Raw genomic sequence first — 14,247 nt, forward strand, 5'->3', positions numbered from 1 at the left:
GTGCTGCCGAGTGGTAGAACAGTATTTTAGCTCCGCTATAATAGCATGAAGATCACACAATTAAACTAAAAATATCAAACATTCTCGACACAGACTGACTATACAGCAGTGGGTTTTTGTCACCTTATACTGATGAAAAAAATATTTTAGTTGTGAGGTCCCTAAGACTAAAAATAGTTTAGTGACTCGAGATTTTCTACCGACAACAGACACTATCTATTGACGAGTACAGCTGCGTATGGGCTTGGTCCTGAATTTTGGTTGAAAATTTGTTTTTGTTTTAATTTTTTTTAGTGCAATTTCCATTGCAGAATATGTGTTCAAATAGGTGTTTCGTTTTACTAGTCCTGTGCGTAATCGACAAATCACTTTCTAAATTGTTTGATTCCGAGGAAATTGTACCTGTCAGGTTAAATGGAAGAAGCAGTGGTCGTTTTTGGAAACGAAGTGAAGAACAGCCGAGATTTAGACTCAGTGCCTTTGGCCGAGATTTCACTTTGAATTTAAGTCCGGATAACAGTTTCTTATCTACTACACTGACAATTCAACGCATCAAAGCAAACGACCTCCACACTTTACGCAGCGCCTCAGGTGCCCATGGCAGACAAACTTCTGAGACTGAAACGGACTTTCACAACTTGATAAACAATACTGAAGAGATGGAAAGACATTTGAGAAGCTGTTTTTACTCGGGGACTGTGGACTCCAACCAAGATTCTGTTGTTGCGGTCAGTCTCTGTCATGGCATCCTTGGATCGTTTGTTACAGACGGAGATGAGTATTTAATTGAGCCCAAAGTGCTCGGCTCAGGGAGAAGGGAGAGGTCCACTGAACAGTTACATTTTATCAAAAGGACGACACCCACAGAAGCACCACATGACACTCAAACTGTATTTGATCAACTGAGTGAGGAGAGTCATGTAAACGCTGACATGGACAGTTTTATTCACGATGAAAAAGATCCCGAGAGACAATTACGAGGGAAACGCTTTGTATCAGCACCACGATTTATTGAGACGCTGGTGGTTGCAGACTCGTCCATGACACATTTCTATGGAGATGAGATAAAGGTAGGATATATTCGATTTAATATAGCGCTATGTTGACTAATTTATTTTATTGCATTTAATCCAACCCCCAATGCGAAAACACCCCTTGCCAAAATGTTTTATGGAAAAACTAGTTTTGTTTCAATTGAAAATAATTATAGCCTATATTTTGGGTGCAGAAACTGATCTGCTCTGTCATGCAAGACTAGGCTCTCCACACTTGCTGATTAGCTGATATGCGTGGCGGTAACTAAGTTGAAGTTGAAGTCATTTTAAAAGGAAGAGTGCGTAGAGAGTAATGATGGGACTGGGAAACCTCTGATAAGGTCAGGCAGGAGAATGATGCTTTGGCAGTAATTTCGTTCCGCATTCATTATGACTTAGCTTCTAAATTATCACCATTAAACAATGTTGGGGTCATGCAAGTGATAAGAGCATGAGCATTAGACATTTTTAAAGATACTTCCTATTTTTTTAAAAACGGGGAAAAACATATGTGTTTAGTTCGTTATTTCACTCACTTAGTTTTCCCCTCCAGTTTTAGCCTAAATCATCACCACCAGTGTTGCCTTGTAAGCCTCCCTAATGCCGGTTGTCCTCCCTTGCTCCAGCACTATATCCTGACCTTGGTCTCAATGGCTGCCCAGCTTTACAAACATCCCAGTATCAAGAACTCTGTCCACATGGTGGTGGTGAAGATGGTGGTAGTGGAAGACGAGGAGGTTGGACCGTCACTCTCCAATAACGGGGGAGTCGCTCTGCGCAATTTCTGTGCCTGGCAACAACAGTTCAACCCGGCCAGCCAGAGGCATCCTGAGCACTACGACACTGCTCTACTTTTCACCCGAGAGGTGAGCACTGCCTGCCCCATATGTATACTGTCACACATTACATCAATGTGACAGGATCTCCCTAACCCCTTATTCCATAATGATGTTACCATATGGTTTAGAGAGTTAATGAAATAATGTAAGCAAACAATGATATATTTGATTATGTATCCTCTAATGAAATACAATTGGCTGAATCAGATTGGATGAGCTTCAAAACATACAGTATAGGGTAGAATGGTCTCCTATGAGGTATTTTTTAGAATTGCTACAAATCAGCCTTGAGTGATGATGACATCCCAATGGCCAGAGTATGGGTGTAATGTTGCTGCCCTGAATTTGACCTGCCGAAGAATGTGTGCCACATGCCTCGCCATAAGAGAAACCCCAAAACTTGAGACTTAAATTGGGAGTAGTTTGCACACGCGGTCTCCAGTGAGCTATGCTTCTGCAAAACAAGGTGTACACGTGCTGAGTTGAATTCAGCATGTCACTCTGAGTCCAGATGTCCTTTGAATCATGTACGGTTATGTCTTGTGGTTTGGGATCATAGGCCCCAGGAAACATTTATCTCAGTCGCAGAGAGTGAGCCTGACATGTGAAGGGAAAATGTTGAGGCCTGTCGTTGAAATATATATCTAATACCACACCATTAATTTCCCCACATCATAGATCTGCTTCTGTCTGCCAGGAATATTTATTTGCTTCATTTTATGATGGAAACATTGACAAACACGTTTTTTTGGCATTAGCTCTCAAGTGAAAAGAGAAAAAAAACAACCAGAGACAAATAGAAATGCTGTTTAAAGATTCACTGTTTGAAACCGCTGCTGTCTGTCTTCCAGGATATTTGTGGACATCAGAGTTGTGACACCCTAGGGGTTGCTGATGTGGGAACTGCGTGTGATCCAAAAAGGAGTTGCTCTGTCATTGAGGACAATGGACTTCAAGCAGCTTTCACTGCTGCCCATGAACTTGGTATGACTTGTGCATTAAACAATTTGAACTTTCTCAAACTTCTATATTGACCATATATAAAGATACTATAGGTCTACATACATTTAGCCTCGTGTCAAAAAGGGTCTGCTAAATGTACAGAAATGTTGTCCACAAATAACTTCATTTGTACAGAAAGGGGCACACCCATGAGCCGAAAGCTTATGCAAAAGTGGGTTAGCCTACAACTAATAATTGTGTGGTTTAATGAGATACGAACTTGATATGAACCATACAGTCAACCCCCAAACCTAAAGTAGATGTAAACTATTAGCAACTTTACTTCCATAGCATACCTTAAATAGTATTAATTTAATTTGAATGGTATTCTTCTGCTTTAGGCCACGTGCTGAGTATGCCACACGACGACTCCAAGAATTGCGAGAGGATGTTTGGGAATCTGGGCGGCCATCACATGATGGCCCCTCTGTTCATTCACCTCAACAAGACTTTCCCCTGGTCCCCTTGCAGCGCCCTCTACATCACAGAGTTCTTTGACAACGGACACGGTATGTCATGCTGATAAACAACACTGACAACTCTGATGTATATTTGGTAGCACTTTCTATGAGGAAAGTGTTAAAGTGTTTATTTTTATTAAAAGCTTTTAAATTATTTGATATTACAGTAACTTTTTTTACAACTATTGTACTTTTTTAAATTTAAATTTTAAATTCTACTGCATGTATATCACAACATATGAACACTGTATGTTGAGGTCAGTAGGCTGGACCTGAATGAAATCACATACATTGTTTTTAAAACTCAGCAGTTGCTGGTAGATCCATTTTTACAAAAGCCTTCTAGGTCTGTTTTTACTAGAGCCTTCTAGTTCAAACCACTCTGTTATGATGGCCCAGTTTTCACTTTTGTATTTTCTTTGATAATATCTACCCGCTTAAAGAAATGATGGCCTCTGACAACGACAATGAATACTTCCAGTAGAAGTTACTTAATGAAGCCATTCCAAAGGCGCATAAATGCTTATAACAAGTTACAAAGTGTTATACCTGCAGGCTTCACACGTGTTCACAATGTTAACTCCACCTGTAGTTTCTCACCGCAGGTTTGCTTATATGCAAAAGAGTCACTAAAATATGCACTAATAAATCTCAAAATGGAGATATATTGGAGACATCCTAAGGAATTTAGAGATTGGTTGCCAAATTGTTTGTGGTTACTACTTATATAAATTGGGCGTGAATGGCACTGTTTGTTATTTGAAGAGATTCATATTATTTTGTAACATTTAATCAAGACCTTCCGTTCCTCTGAGTCATACATACAGAGAAGGTTTCGGTTCTCACAAGCCAAAAGTAACAGCTGTTGCGAGCAGATAATATGTTCTTTATCAGTTAGTCAGTGATTCCAAAGAGAGTGTATGTGGCTAAGAAAGTGGTCTGATCACCGGGTCAAGAACAACATCACACTAAAGCTCATTGAATATCTATCCAAATAAGAGATCATGGGTCTGAGAAGCTTCACCAACTGTCCAAAATGTGATTGTGTGAATACTCCAACAAAGTCAGCTTCTGTCACTGTCAAGTCTCCACATTATACAACCAGTTGATTAAAAAAAAAAAAAAAAACAGAACTCTCATGTGTTCAATCACAGGCGACTGCCTCTTGGATCCACCGGAGAGCATCTTACCGTTACCCAGTGAACTCCCAGGCACCACATACAGCCTCGACCGCCAGTGTCAGCAGATGTTTGGGGAGGAGTTTGTGCACTGCCCCAACACCTCTGACAGTGATGTCTGCAGCCAGCTGTGGTGCAGGGAGGAGGGCAAGCCCCACTGCACCACCAATAATGGCAGCCTTCACTGGGCGGATGGCACCACGTGCGCCACCAACAGGAGCTGTCTGCACGGTGCATGCATGGCAGCCCACGAGGTCATGCAGCCAAAGGTAAGCCCTAGTTTTTCTCAGAAAAGCGGAGAAAAAAACATCTATATTTGGTCTTGTAGTATTGCATTTTGACAAACTCTGTCTTAGAATGCCTTGTTAGTTTATACATGTGGATTAATTTCTCTGTGACAGAGTATTTCCTTCCTGCTTTGTAAGGAAGACTGTACTTCTGAGAGTACAAGCTCTGTAGCATGTGTCAATAAACTTGATTTATAAATTGACATGCTGGCAGTTAATATACTTTTTGCTCACCCACTAGTAATAGTAAAAGCTTGTGAAAATACACCACACACACACACACACACACACACACACACACACACACACACACACACACACACACACACACACACACACACACTTTAGTCTTGCCAAGTGCGCCACGGGTTCTGCAAGTGGTGACACATAGAACAGGAATGTGGGAGACAGCAGAAGCGTGCCACACTGACGGACAGATTTACCCAAGTCATGGCATGCCAAGAGACGCCTCAGCCTAGACTGTGGTTGAGTTGGACGGCTGATGCTATCATGGCACTCAGTACTCACTCTGTTTCGTTTTGGCTTTACCACAGGTGGTTGTGGATGGCGGCTGGGGTGCTTGGGGACCATGGCAACAGTGCTCCAGGACATGTGGAGGGGGTGTGGAGTTCTCCTACAGGGAGTGCACAGATCCCGTGCCCCAGAATGGCGGCAAGTACTGCGAGGGCCAGAGAGTCCAGTACCAGTCCTGCAACCCCCAGACGTGTGAGGAAAATGGTGAGCCATATTTTGTCTAGACACTTGCACTACAGGATTTCCTTTCGTTTATATAGTGGTGAGCTATAGTGGTGTTTTTAACCTAGATTTTTCAATAAATATCTCTGCTTTGATATTAGCTTAATGGATAATTTTTTCCCCTTTGTCATTTCTCCAACATTAGCGAAGAGTTTTAGAGAGGAGCAGTGTGAGAAGTACAACAGCTTCAACTATCTGGACATTCTGGGGAACATGAAGCAATGGATTCCAAAGTACGCTGGTGTGTCGCCCCGGGACAGGTGTAAACTCTTCTGCCGGGCCAAAGGCAGCAGTGAATTCAAAGTCTTTGAAGCAAAGGTACGTTCACTAAAAATCATCTGTAGAATGTTGGCCACTGTAAATAAATATTTTACAGCTTGCCTTCACTGTTTGGTGAATCACAGTGTTAAGTAAATTGAGACCTTAAGTTTGCATTTGTGGTCCATAGGTTATCGACGGCACGACATGTGGTCCTGACACTACGTCTCTCTGTGTACAAGGCCAATGTGTCAAGGCGGGCTGTGACCAAGAGATCGGCTCAAACAAGAGGCTTGACAAGTGTGGCTTGTGTGGTGGGGATGGCCTCAGTTGCAGGAAGATCACTGGTTCATACAACAAAGCCACGTGAGTACACCTAAATATTCCAATTGCAATTATGGTAACAATCATTTATGACCCTAATGTCTTAGCCATTATCGTCTTATAATGAGCCAGAATAAATAACAGTCATATTTAGAAAGTATTATTGGTTGATTGTCTTTTGTGCTGCTGATGTGATTACAGCTGTAATGAGACATTTGCTTTTTTCTTTCAGTTCCGGATACAGCGACATTGTGACCATTCCTGTCGGGGCGACCAATATTGACATCAAACAGCGTAGCCATAGAAACATCACACACGATGGAAACTACCTGGCGGTCAAGCGAGAGGGCGGTGGCTACATACTGAATGGTAACTTCTCTGTGTCCACGGTGGAGCAGGATATCCCTGTTCTCGGGGCTGTGCTGAAGTACAGTGGCTCATCCACCACCTTGGAGAGAATACAAAGCTTCAGACAACTGAGGGAGGCCATCACCATCCAGTTGCTGGCCACTGCTGGGGAGGCATTTCCACCCAAGGTCAAATACACATTCTTTATCCCCAAAGATGTGTCTTTCACTAAATCCAAAGAGAAAAAGGCTTTGTTGCATATGATCCAGGCTTTTGGTGTGCCCCAGTGGCATTTGGGCAAATGGTCAGAGTGCTCCAAGAGTTGCAGCTCCGGGTGGTCCCGAAGGAACGTTGAATGCAGAGACAACGCTGGTTTCCATTCCAATACCTGCGATAAGGACCTGAAACCCACAGATATCAGACCCTGTGCTGATCTGCCATGCCCCATCTGGCAAATGGGGCCTTGGTCGTCCTGTTCACGAACTTGTGGCCAGGGGGAACGCCGACGCAGTGTTGTCTGTATAGACTACACCGGCAAGACTGTCGAGTCGGAGAAGTGTGACGCTAACAAGCAACCTGCGCCAGTGTCGGGAGAGTGTGTTTACCAAGAGTGCTAGCGAGGAGACATGAAGACAGAGAAAACTTTGGGAGGGGTAGTGTAGTGGATTCTTAACCGACCCGACCGTGCTTTAGAGAAAAGCAGGGAAACCCTAGTTTGGAAATTAAGAGTGCACTAACTAACCCAGACAAGTCATAGGACATAGGACAACCACTAGAGAAGTTTGAACCAATAGAGATCTAGCTACCTCAGGATGTACATGTGTTGTTTTGTTAAAATAGACAAAGGTACTGTGTGCAAAATATTATTCTCTCCTAAAAGCAATTACTTGGCATAAAACCTACTGACAAACACCATTGCTGTTAAATATACCTCAATTTTCCAGCATATAAACCAGAACTATACAGTCAGAGACTCAGAGCCAATAAATGAACTGGGCTAATAAAGTTAGTTTAAAGGCATACTATTCCTACCATAACATGTGACATTATCATTGCAAGACAATGACTTACAGTGCGTATTATTTTTGAGTTAAAAGGGTTTGTGTAAAACATTTGATTAGGTAGACAAACTTTGTAAAATACCTTGCTTGTGGATACCTTGCTTGTGGATACCTTGCTTGTGGATACCTTGCTTGTGGATACCTTGCTTGTGGTTTGCTCTTTTGTTTAATTTCCTTGGGAAAAATAAGTATTTTTCTAAATGTGAGATTGTGTTAACTGCCTGTAAAAAAATGTGTCAAAGAATCTATCTGCTATCTTATTGTTGATTAATGATTTGTGGAACTGATATGCTTAAAGATTAAAATGTAAGTTCACCCATAATCATTCAAATGGTACAGGTGATTAGGTCTGCCATTGACTAATCTCTGGTGGGCAGACAACGTAACAATCTGATGCAATTAAGCAACATTTTAGTTTCGGGTTTTCGAGATTAGACATTGACAGACATTAAATCAAATAATATACTTTGTAACAAAAAAGCAACCAGCATTAATTAGTAGTAAGAATGAAACAGATATTTTAGTGTTCCTAAAATGAGTGTACACACTCTTTGTGTAAAATGTAGTTTAGCAGACCATGGTCAGGAATCTGATCTGAGGCAAATCAGTGTAAACGGGGATTTTTTTTCTCTGTTTTGTACTTTTTAGGTAGTGTTTTTAAAGGAATTGTAAGTACAACCAAATTCAATATAAACACGTGTGAAATGGTATATTATGGTGCATCAAAAATAATTTGCATAAAGAACAAGTCCTTTGTTTGTAATAATTTCATAGTTGATTTAAATATATATTATTCATAATGGGAAGAATGCTCTATTGTTTGTCAGATGTCTGTATATGTTTGATTTCTCATTCCAGTTTGTATGTCATAAAACAAAAAAGGCAAAATATGATATACCTTCAGTGAAGGACCATACTATATTATTAATATTGTAGCTTCCTTTTAAAGCTATTTATTTTTAAGTTTTTACCTTGGACCTGAAATTATAACATTTTCAAATGCTGCTGTCTTTGAGATTTATGTCTACAATAAAATGGTCAAATACATCACATTTTACTATATGCAGTAAACATTGAGTTGTCTCTTTTGTGACCCGTTTTGGAAAGTTAAAGACCCACTTTAGCTATGTTTGACCTACAACAGGTCTGCTTCTCCTTCCACTGCAGTCTTCTGGTTTAAACACAGAGAATAAAAATACAAATATGTGCACACTACTACACACGTTGTTCAATCTTCCTATTAGATGGACATACACATCAGACAATGAAAGTGTGTTTTAAATTATTTTTCGTCCATCATTTGTGTTCTGGCTAGCATTTATGGGCTTATTGTATTACATGCAAATAGTTGATCAGCGAGCTTTCAGAGGTACCGAAGCCTGTATGAAAGGAGATTTTTGACAGCATGATCTTCATCCAAACAAAAGAATTCAGAGGCTATCTCCAGTATCATCCAATAGAATGGTCCAGAACAGTGTGTGCAGACTCTTGACTACAGTATAACAATAAAATATTCAGAGATGAACCTGCAGCTGTGCCTGCAGAAATTATAGCTAATTTCTTTGGATACATGAGAAATCAAATTCATATTTTTTTTTCCCATTGTCATTTCCAAACAATATCTTTTGGGGCACAGCTCATGGATTCTGCTCATGCATTCTTAGGGCAATTCAACTCGATGCCAGTAGGCTTCCCGCTGGGCACACTGGTTGAATCAATGTTGTTTCCACGTCATTTCAATGAAATTACGTTGAACCAATGTGAAATAGACGTTGAATTGACGTTTGTGCCCAGTGGGTTGGCTACATAATATGATAGGCTAAGAAAACAAGTGTTACTAGTGGCCTAGTAGACTACAAAGCAACCTTGTCAACAGGTTTGGACCTCTTGGTGTTACGGTTAAGGTGTTAGACTGACAGAGATCCGTGTTCAAGTCCCAGTTGGACTATGTGTTAAGGGCCTTACACACAGGGAGCTGCAAAACCTGGCAAAGCCCCCTACAGTTTATTAAAAATCTTAAACTTTGGCGGCAACACGGGCGGCGAGCGACAAATTAAAATGTGTGTGGCAGAGAAAAATGACCCAAACAAAGAGGTGTATTGGGTTCTCACTCAAGAATATGTTGCATAAAGCTTACTTCATTATTCAATTATTTTATTTTTATTTTCACTTCACCAGGGATTCAGTGTGCAGGTATAATTGTATTTTTATTGCATTTGAAAGTTTTGCAGTTCGTGGATTTCTGTGCTCAAGACCACAGAAGAAGACAAAACCAGAAGTAGTTGGTTGTTGTTACCTTGATAACATTTGACAATCCCGCATGTAATCATCTTCCATCCTTCACCATGCAGTCTTTCATAGCCCTTGTGCTGTATGTTTAACTATCTTTTATGTTTTATGAACACTTTTTATGCTGTTATTTAGCTGTTTATATCACTTTTTGCTACATCAAAAAGATTGTTGGCCAAAACGGTCTTAGCCGTTATCCGTTTTAATAGAAATGTAAATTTAAAGTATTAGCCTAGCTGTTTTTTAGCCCCATTGAGATGTAGCTATGTAGCCTCTGTTTTCGTCATGCTAGCTAATAAGTATGTGCTTGTATACAAATGGGGCAATACAACTGGGAACAAATCATTCACTAAACCTTAAACCTCAAATAAATCTTGTAAGAAATAATGTGGAAATTGAGCAAATTGAGAGGACTAAACTGCTTGGAGTAACCCTGGATTGTAAACTGTCATGGTCAAAACATATTGATACAATAGTAGCTAAGATGGGGAGAAGTATGTCCATGATAAGGCAATGCTCTATCTTCTTGACAGCACTGTCAACAATGCAGGTCCTACAAGCCCTAATTTTCTCGTACCTGGACTACTGTTCAGTCGTGTGGTCAGGTGGCACCAAAAAGGACTTTGGTTGCAATTGCAATTGGTTCAGAACAGGGCAGCATGGCTGGCCCCTGGATGTACACAGAGAGCTAATATTAATAACATGCATGTCAATCTCTCCTGGCTCAAAGTGGAGGAGAGATTGACTTCATCGCTGCTTGTATTTATGAGAGGTGTTGAGACATGTTGAATACCCCGGGCTGTCTGTTTGCATTACTGGCGCACAGCTCGGACACCCATGACTGCCCCACAAGACATGCCACAAGAGGTCTCTTCACAGTCCCCAAGTCCAGAACAGACAATGGAAGAAGCACAGTACTACATAGAGCCATGACTACATGGAACTCTATTCCACATCAAGTAACTCATGCAAGCAGTAAAATCAGATTTTAAAAAACAGATTAAAAAAACACCTTATGGAACAGCGGGGACTGTGAAGCAACACAAACATAGGCACAGACACATACATACACACACATGATAACATACGCAATATACACACGTATACGTGGATTTTGAGGTGTAGATATGTGGTGGTGGTGAAGTAGGGGATTGTGAATGTATTGTACAGTGGCTTGCGAAAGTATTCACCCCCATGGCATTTTTCCTATTTTGTTGCCTTACAACTTGTGATTCAAATAGATTTTTGGGGGGTTTGTATCATTTAATTTACACAACATACCTACCATTTTGAACAAACAAGAAATGAGACACAAAAAAAACTTGAGCATGCCTAACTATTCACCCCCAAAGTCAATACTTTGTAGAGACACATTTTGCAACAATTACAACTGCAAGTCTCTTAGGGTATGTCTCTATAAACTTGGCACATCTAGCCACTGTGATTTTTGCCCACTCTTCAAGCCAAAACTGCTCCAGCTCCTTCAATTTGGATGGGTTCTGGTACAGCAATATTTATGTCATACCACATATTTTCAATTGATTGAGGTCTAGGCTTTGACTAGGCCATTCCAAGACATTTAAATGTTTCCCCTTAAATCACTTGAGTGTTGCTTTAGCATTATGCTTAGGGTCATTGTCCTGCTGGAAGGTGAATCTCCATCCCAGTCTCAAATCTCCTGAAGACTGAAAACAGGTTTCCCTCAATAATTTCCCTGTATTGTATTTAGCACCATCCATCATTCCTTAAATTCTGACCAGTTTCCCAGTCCCTGCCGATGAAAAACATCCCTACAGCATGATGCTGCCACCACCATGCTTCACTGTGGGGATGAGATTCTGGGGTGATGCGAGGTGCTGGGTTTGCGTCAGACATAGCATTTTCCTTGATGGCCAAAAAGCTCAATTTTAGTCTCATCAAACCAGAGAACCTTCTTCCATATGTTTGGGGAGTCTCCCACAAGCCTTTTGGCGGACACCATACGTGTTTGCTTATTTTTTTCTTTAAGCAATGGCTTTTTTTCTGGCCACTCTTCTGTAAAGCCCAGCTCTGTGGAGTGTACGGCTTAAAGTGGTCCTATGGACAGATACTCCAATCTCTGCTGTTGTCACGCCCTGACCTTAGAGAGCTTTTTATGTCTCTATTTTGGTTTGGTCAGGGTATGATTTGGGGTAGGCATTCTATGTTCTTTTTTCTATGTTTTGTATTTCTTTGTTTTGGCCGGGTATGGTTCTCAATCAGGGACAGCTGACTATCGTTTTCTCTGATTGGGAACCATACTTAGGTAGCTTTTTCCACCTATGTTTTGTGGGTAGTTGTTTTCTGTTTAGTGTTCTGCACCTGACAGGACTGTTTCGGTTTCGTTTATTCACTTTGTTATTTTGTTCTAGTGTTCAGTTTAATAAAATCAAAGCTGCGCTTTGGTCCGATTCTTCCTCATCAGACGACGACCTTCAGGATTATCTTTGGTCTCTTTGTTGCCTCTCTGACTAATACCCTCCTTGCCTGGTCTGTGAGATTTGGTGGGTGGCCCTCTCTTGGCAGGTTTGTTGTGGTGCCATATTCTTTCAATTTTTTAAATAATGGATTTAATGGTGCTCTGTGGGATGTTAATTTTTTTTATAACCCAACCCTGATCTGTACTTCTCCACAACGTTGTTCCTGACCTGTTTGGAGAGCTCCTTGGTCTTCATGGTGCCACTTGCTTGGTTGTGCCCCTTGCTTAGTGGGGTTGCACACTTGGGGGCCATTCAGAACAGGTGTATACAGTGGGGCAAAAAAGTATTTAGTCAGCCACCAATTGTGCACGTTCTCCCACTTAAAAAGATGAGAGAGGCCTGTAATTTTCATCATAGGTACACTTCAACTATGTCACGCCCTGGTCGAAGTATATTGTGTTTGTCCGCATTTATTTGGTTAGGCCAGGGTGTGACATGGGTTTTTGTGGTGTGTTTTGTCTTGGGGGTGTATAGCATAGTCTATGGCTGCCTGAGGCGGTTATCAATCAGAGTCAGGTGATTATTGTTGTCTCTGATTGGGAACCATATTTAGGCAGCCATATTCTTTGAGTATTTCGTTGGTGATTGTTCCTGTCTCTGTGTTTGTTGTCACCAGATAGGCTGTATAGGTTTTCACGTTCCGTTTGTTGTTTTTGTATTGGTCATTTTCATCGTCATTAAACATGTCTCTAAAATACCACGTTGCATTTTGGTCCGACTCTCCTTCACCAGACGAAAGCCGTTTCAAACTATGACAGACAAAATGAGAAAAAAATCCAGAAAATCACATTGTAGGATTTCTAATGAATTTATTTGCAAATTATGGTGGAAAATAAGTATTTGGTCAATAACAAAAGTTTATCTCAATACTTTATCTCAATACCCTTTGTTGGCAATGACAGAGGTCAAAGTTTTCTGTAAGTCTTCACAAGGTTTTCACACACTGTTGCTGGTATTTTGGCCCATTCCTCCATGCAGATCTCCTCTAGAGCAGTGACGTTTTGGGGCTGTTGCTGGGCAACACGGACTTTCAACTCCCTCCAAAGATTTTCTATGGGGTTGAGATCTGGAGACTGGCTAGGCCACTCCACAATCCATGGTTACTCCAAGCAGTTTAGTCATCTCAATTTGATCTATTTAAATTACAGGTTGTAATGCAACAAAGTAGGAAAAATGCCAAGGGGGAGCATACTTTTGCAAGGCACTGTAATATTTTTTGTAATTGTACAAACTGCCTTAGTTTTAATGGATCACAGGAAGAGTAGCTGCTACCTTGGCAGCAGCTAATGGGGATCCATAATGAATACAAAGGGATTAATAAAAATGTATAAATATGTAATTCATTAGATAAAATATAAACATTTAAATTAAGTTTATAAGCTTATTATTTATGGTTTAATTATATAACTACAGTTAGAAACTTGAGGAAATAACTAGTCTTGTAGTGACACAATATGTCAATAGTAAATTTTTATTTTTTAGGCAAAAAGTAATAAATGTGTCATTTTTAAATATTAATACAAAAGGGTTTACAGCGCATTCGGATCCCTTAACGTTTTCACATTTTGTTCCTAAACAGCTTTACACTAAAATTGATAAAATATTTTTCCCCCCCATCAATCTACACCCATAATGACATAGCAAAAACAGGTTTTTATAAAATTGAGCAAATGTATAACGAAAAACAAACTGACATATCACATTTACGTAAGTATTCAGACCCTTCACTCAGTACTTTGTTGAAGCAGCTCTGGCAGTGATTACAGCCCCCAGTCTTCTTGGGTATGATGCTACAAGTTTGGCACACCTGTATTTGTGAAGTTTTCTCCCATTCTTCTCTGTAGATCCTCTCAAGCTCTGTCAGGCTAGATGGGAAGCGTTGCTGGACAGCTATTTCAGGTCTCTCCAGAGA

At 40.6% G+C, this 14,247-nt stretch overlaps 1 protein-coding gene across 1 annotated transcript; it reads left to right on the forward strand.

Annotated features, from left to right (window-relative positions):
• Positions 1-16: 16 nt before the first annotated feature.
• LOC135546309 (A disintegrin and metalloproteinase with thrombospondin motifs 8-like) lies at positions 17-7,250 on the forward strand. The gene is made up of 9 exons (XM_064974640.1): positions 17-1,070; positions 1,661-1,900; positions 2,725-2,857; positions 3,217-3,384; positions 4,491-4,783; positions 5,356-5,539; positions 5,703-5,875; positions 6,006-6,181; positions 6,372-7,250. The coding sequence occupies exons 1-9, from the start codon at positions 315-317 to the stop codon at positions 7,102-7,104; spliced, it is 2,856 nt and encodes a 951-aa protein (XP_064830712.1). The 5' UTR covers positions 17-314; the 3' UTR covers positions 7,105-7,250.
• Positions 7,251-14,247: the final 6,997 nt, after the last annotated feature.

The sequence above is a fragment of the Oncorhynchus masou genome, chromosome 9 (genome assembly GCF_036934945.1).
Source record: "Oncorhynchus masou masou isolate Uvic2021 chromosome 9, UVic_Omas_1.1, whole genome shotgun sequence".
NCBI classification, from domain to species: Eukaryota; Metazoa; Chordata; class Actinopteri; order Salmoniformes; family Salmonidae; genus Oncorhynchus; species Oncorhynchus masou.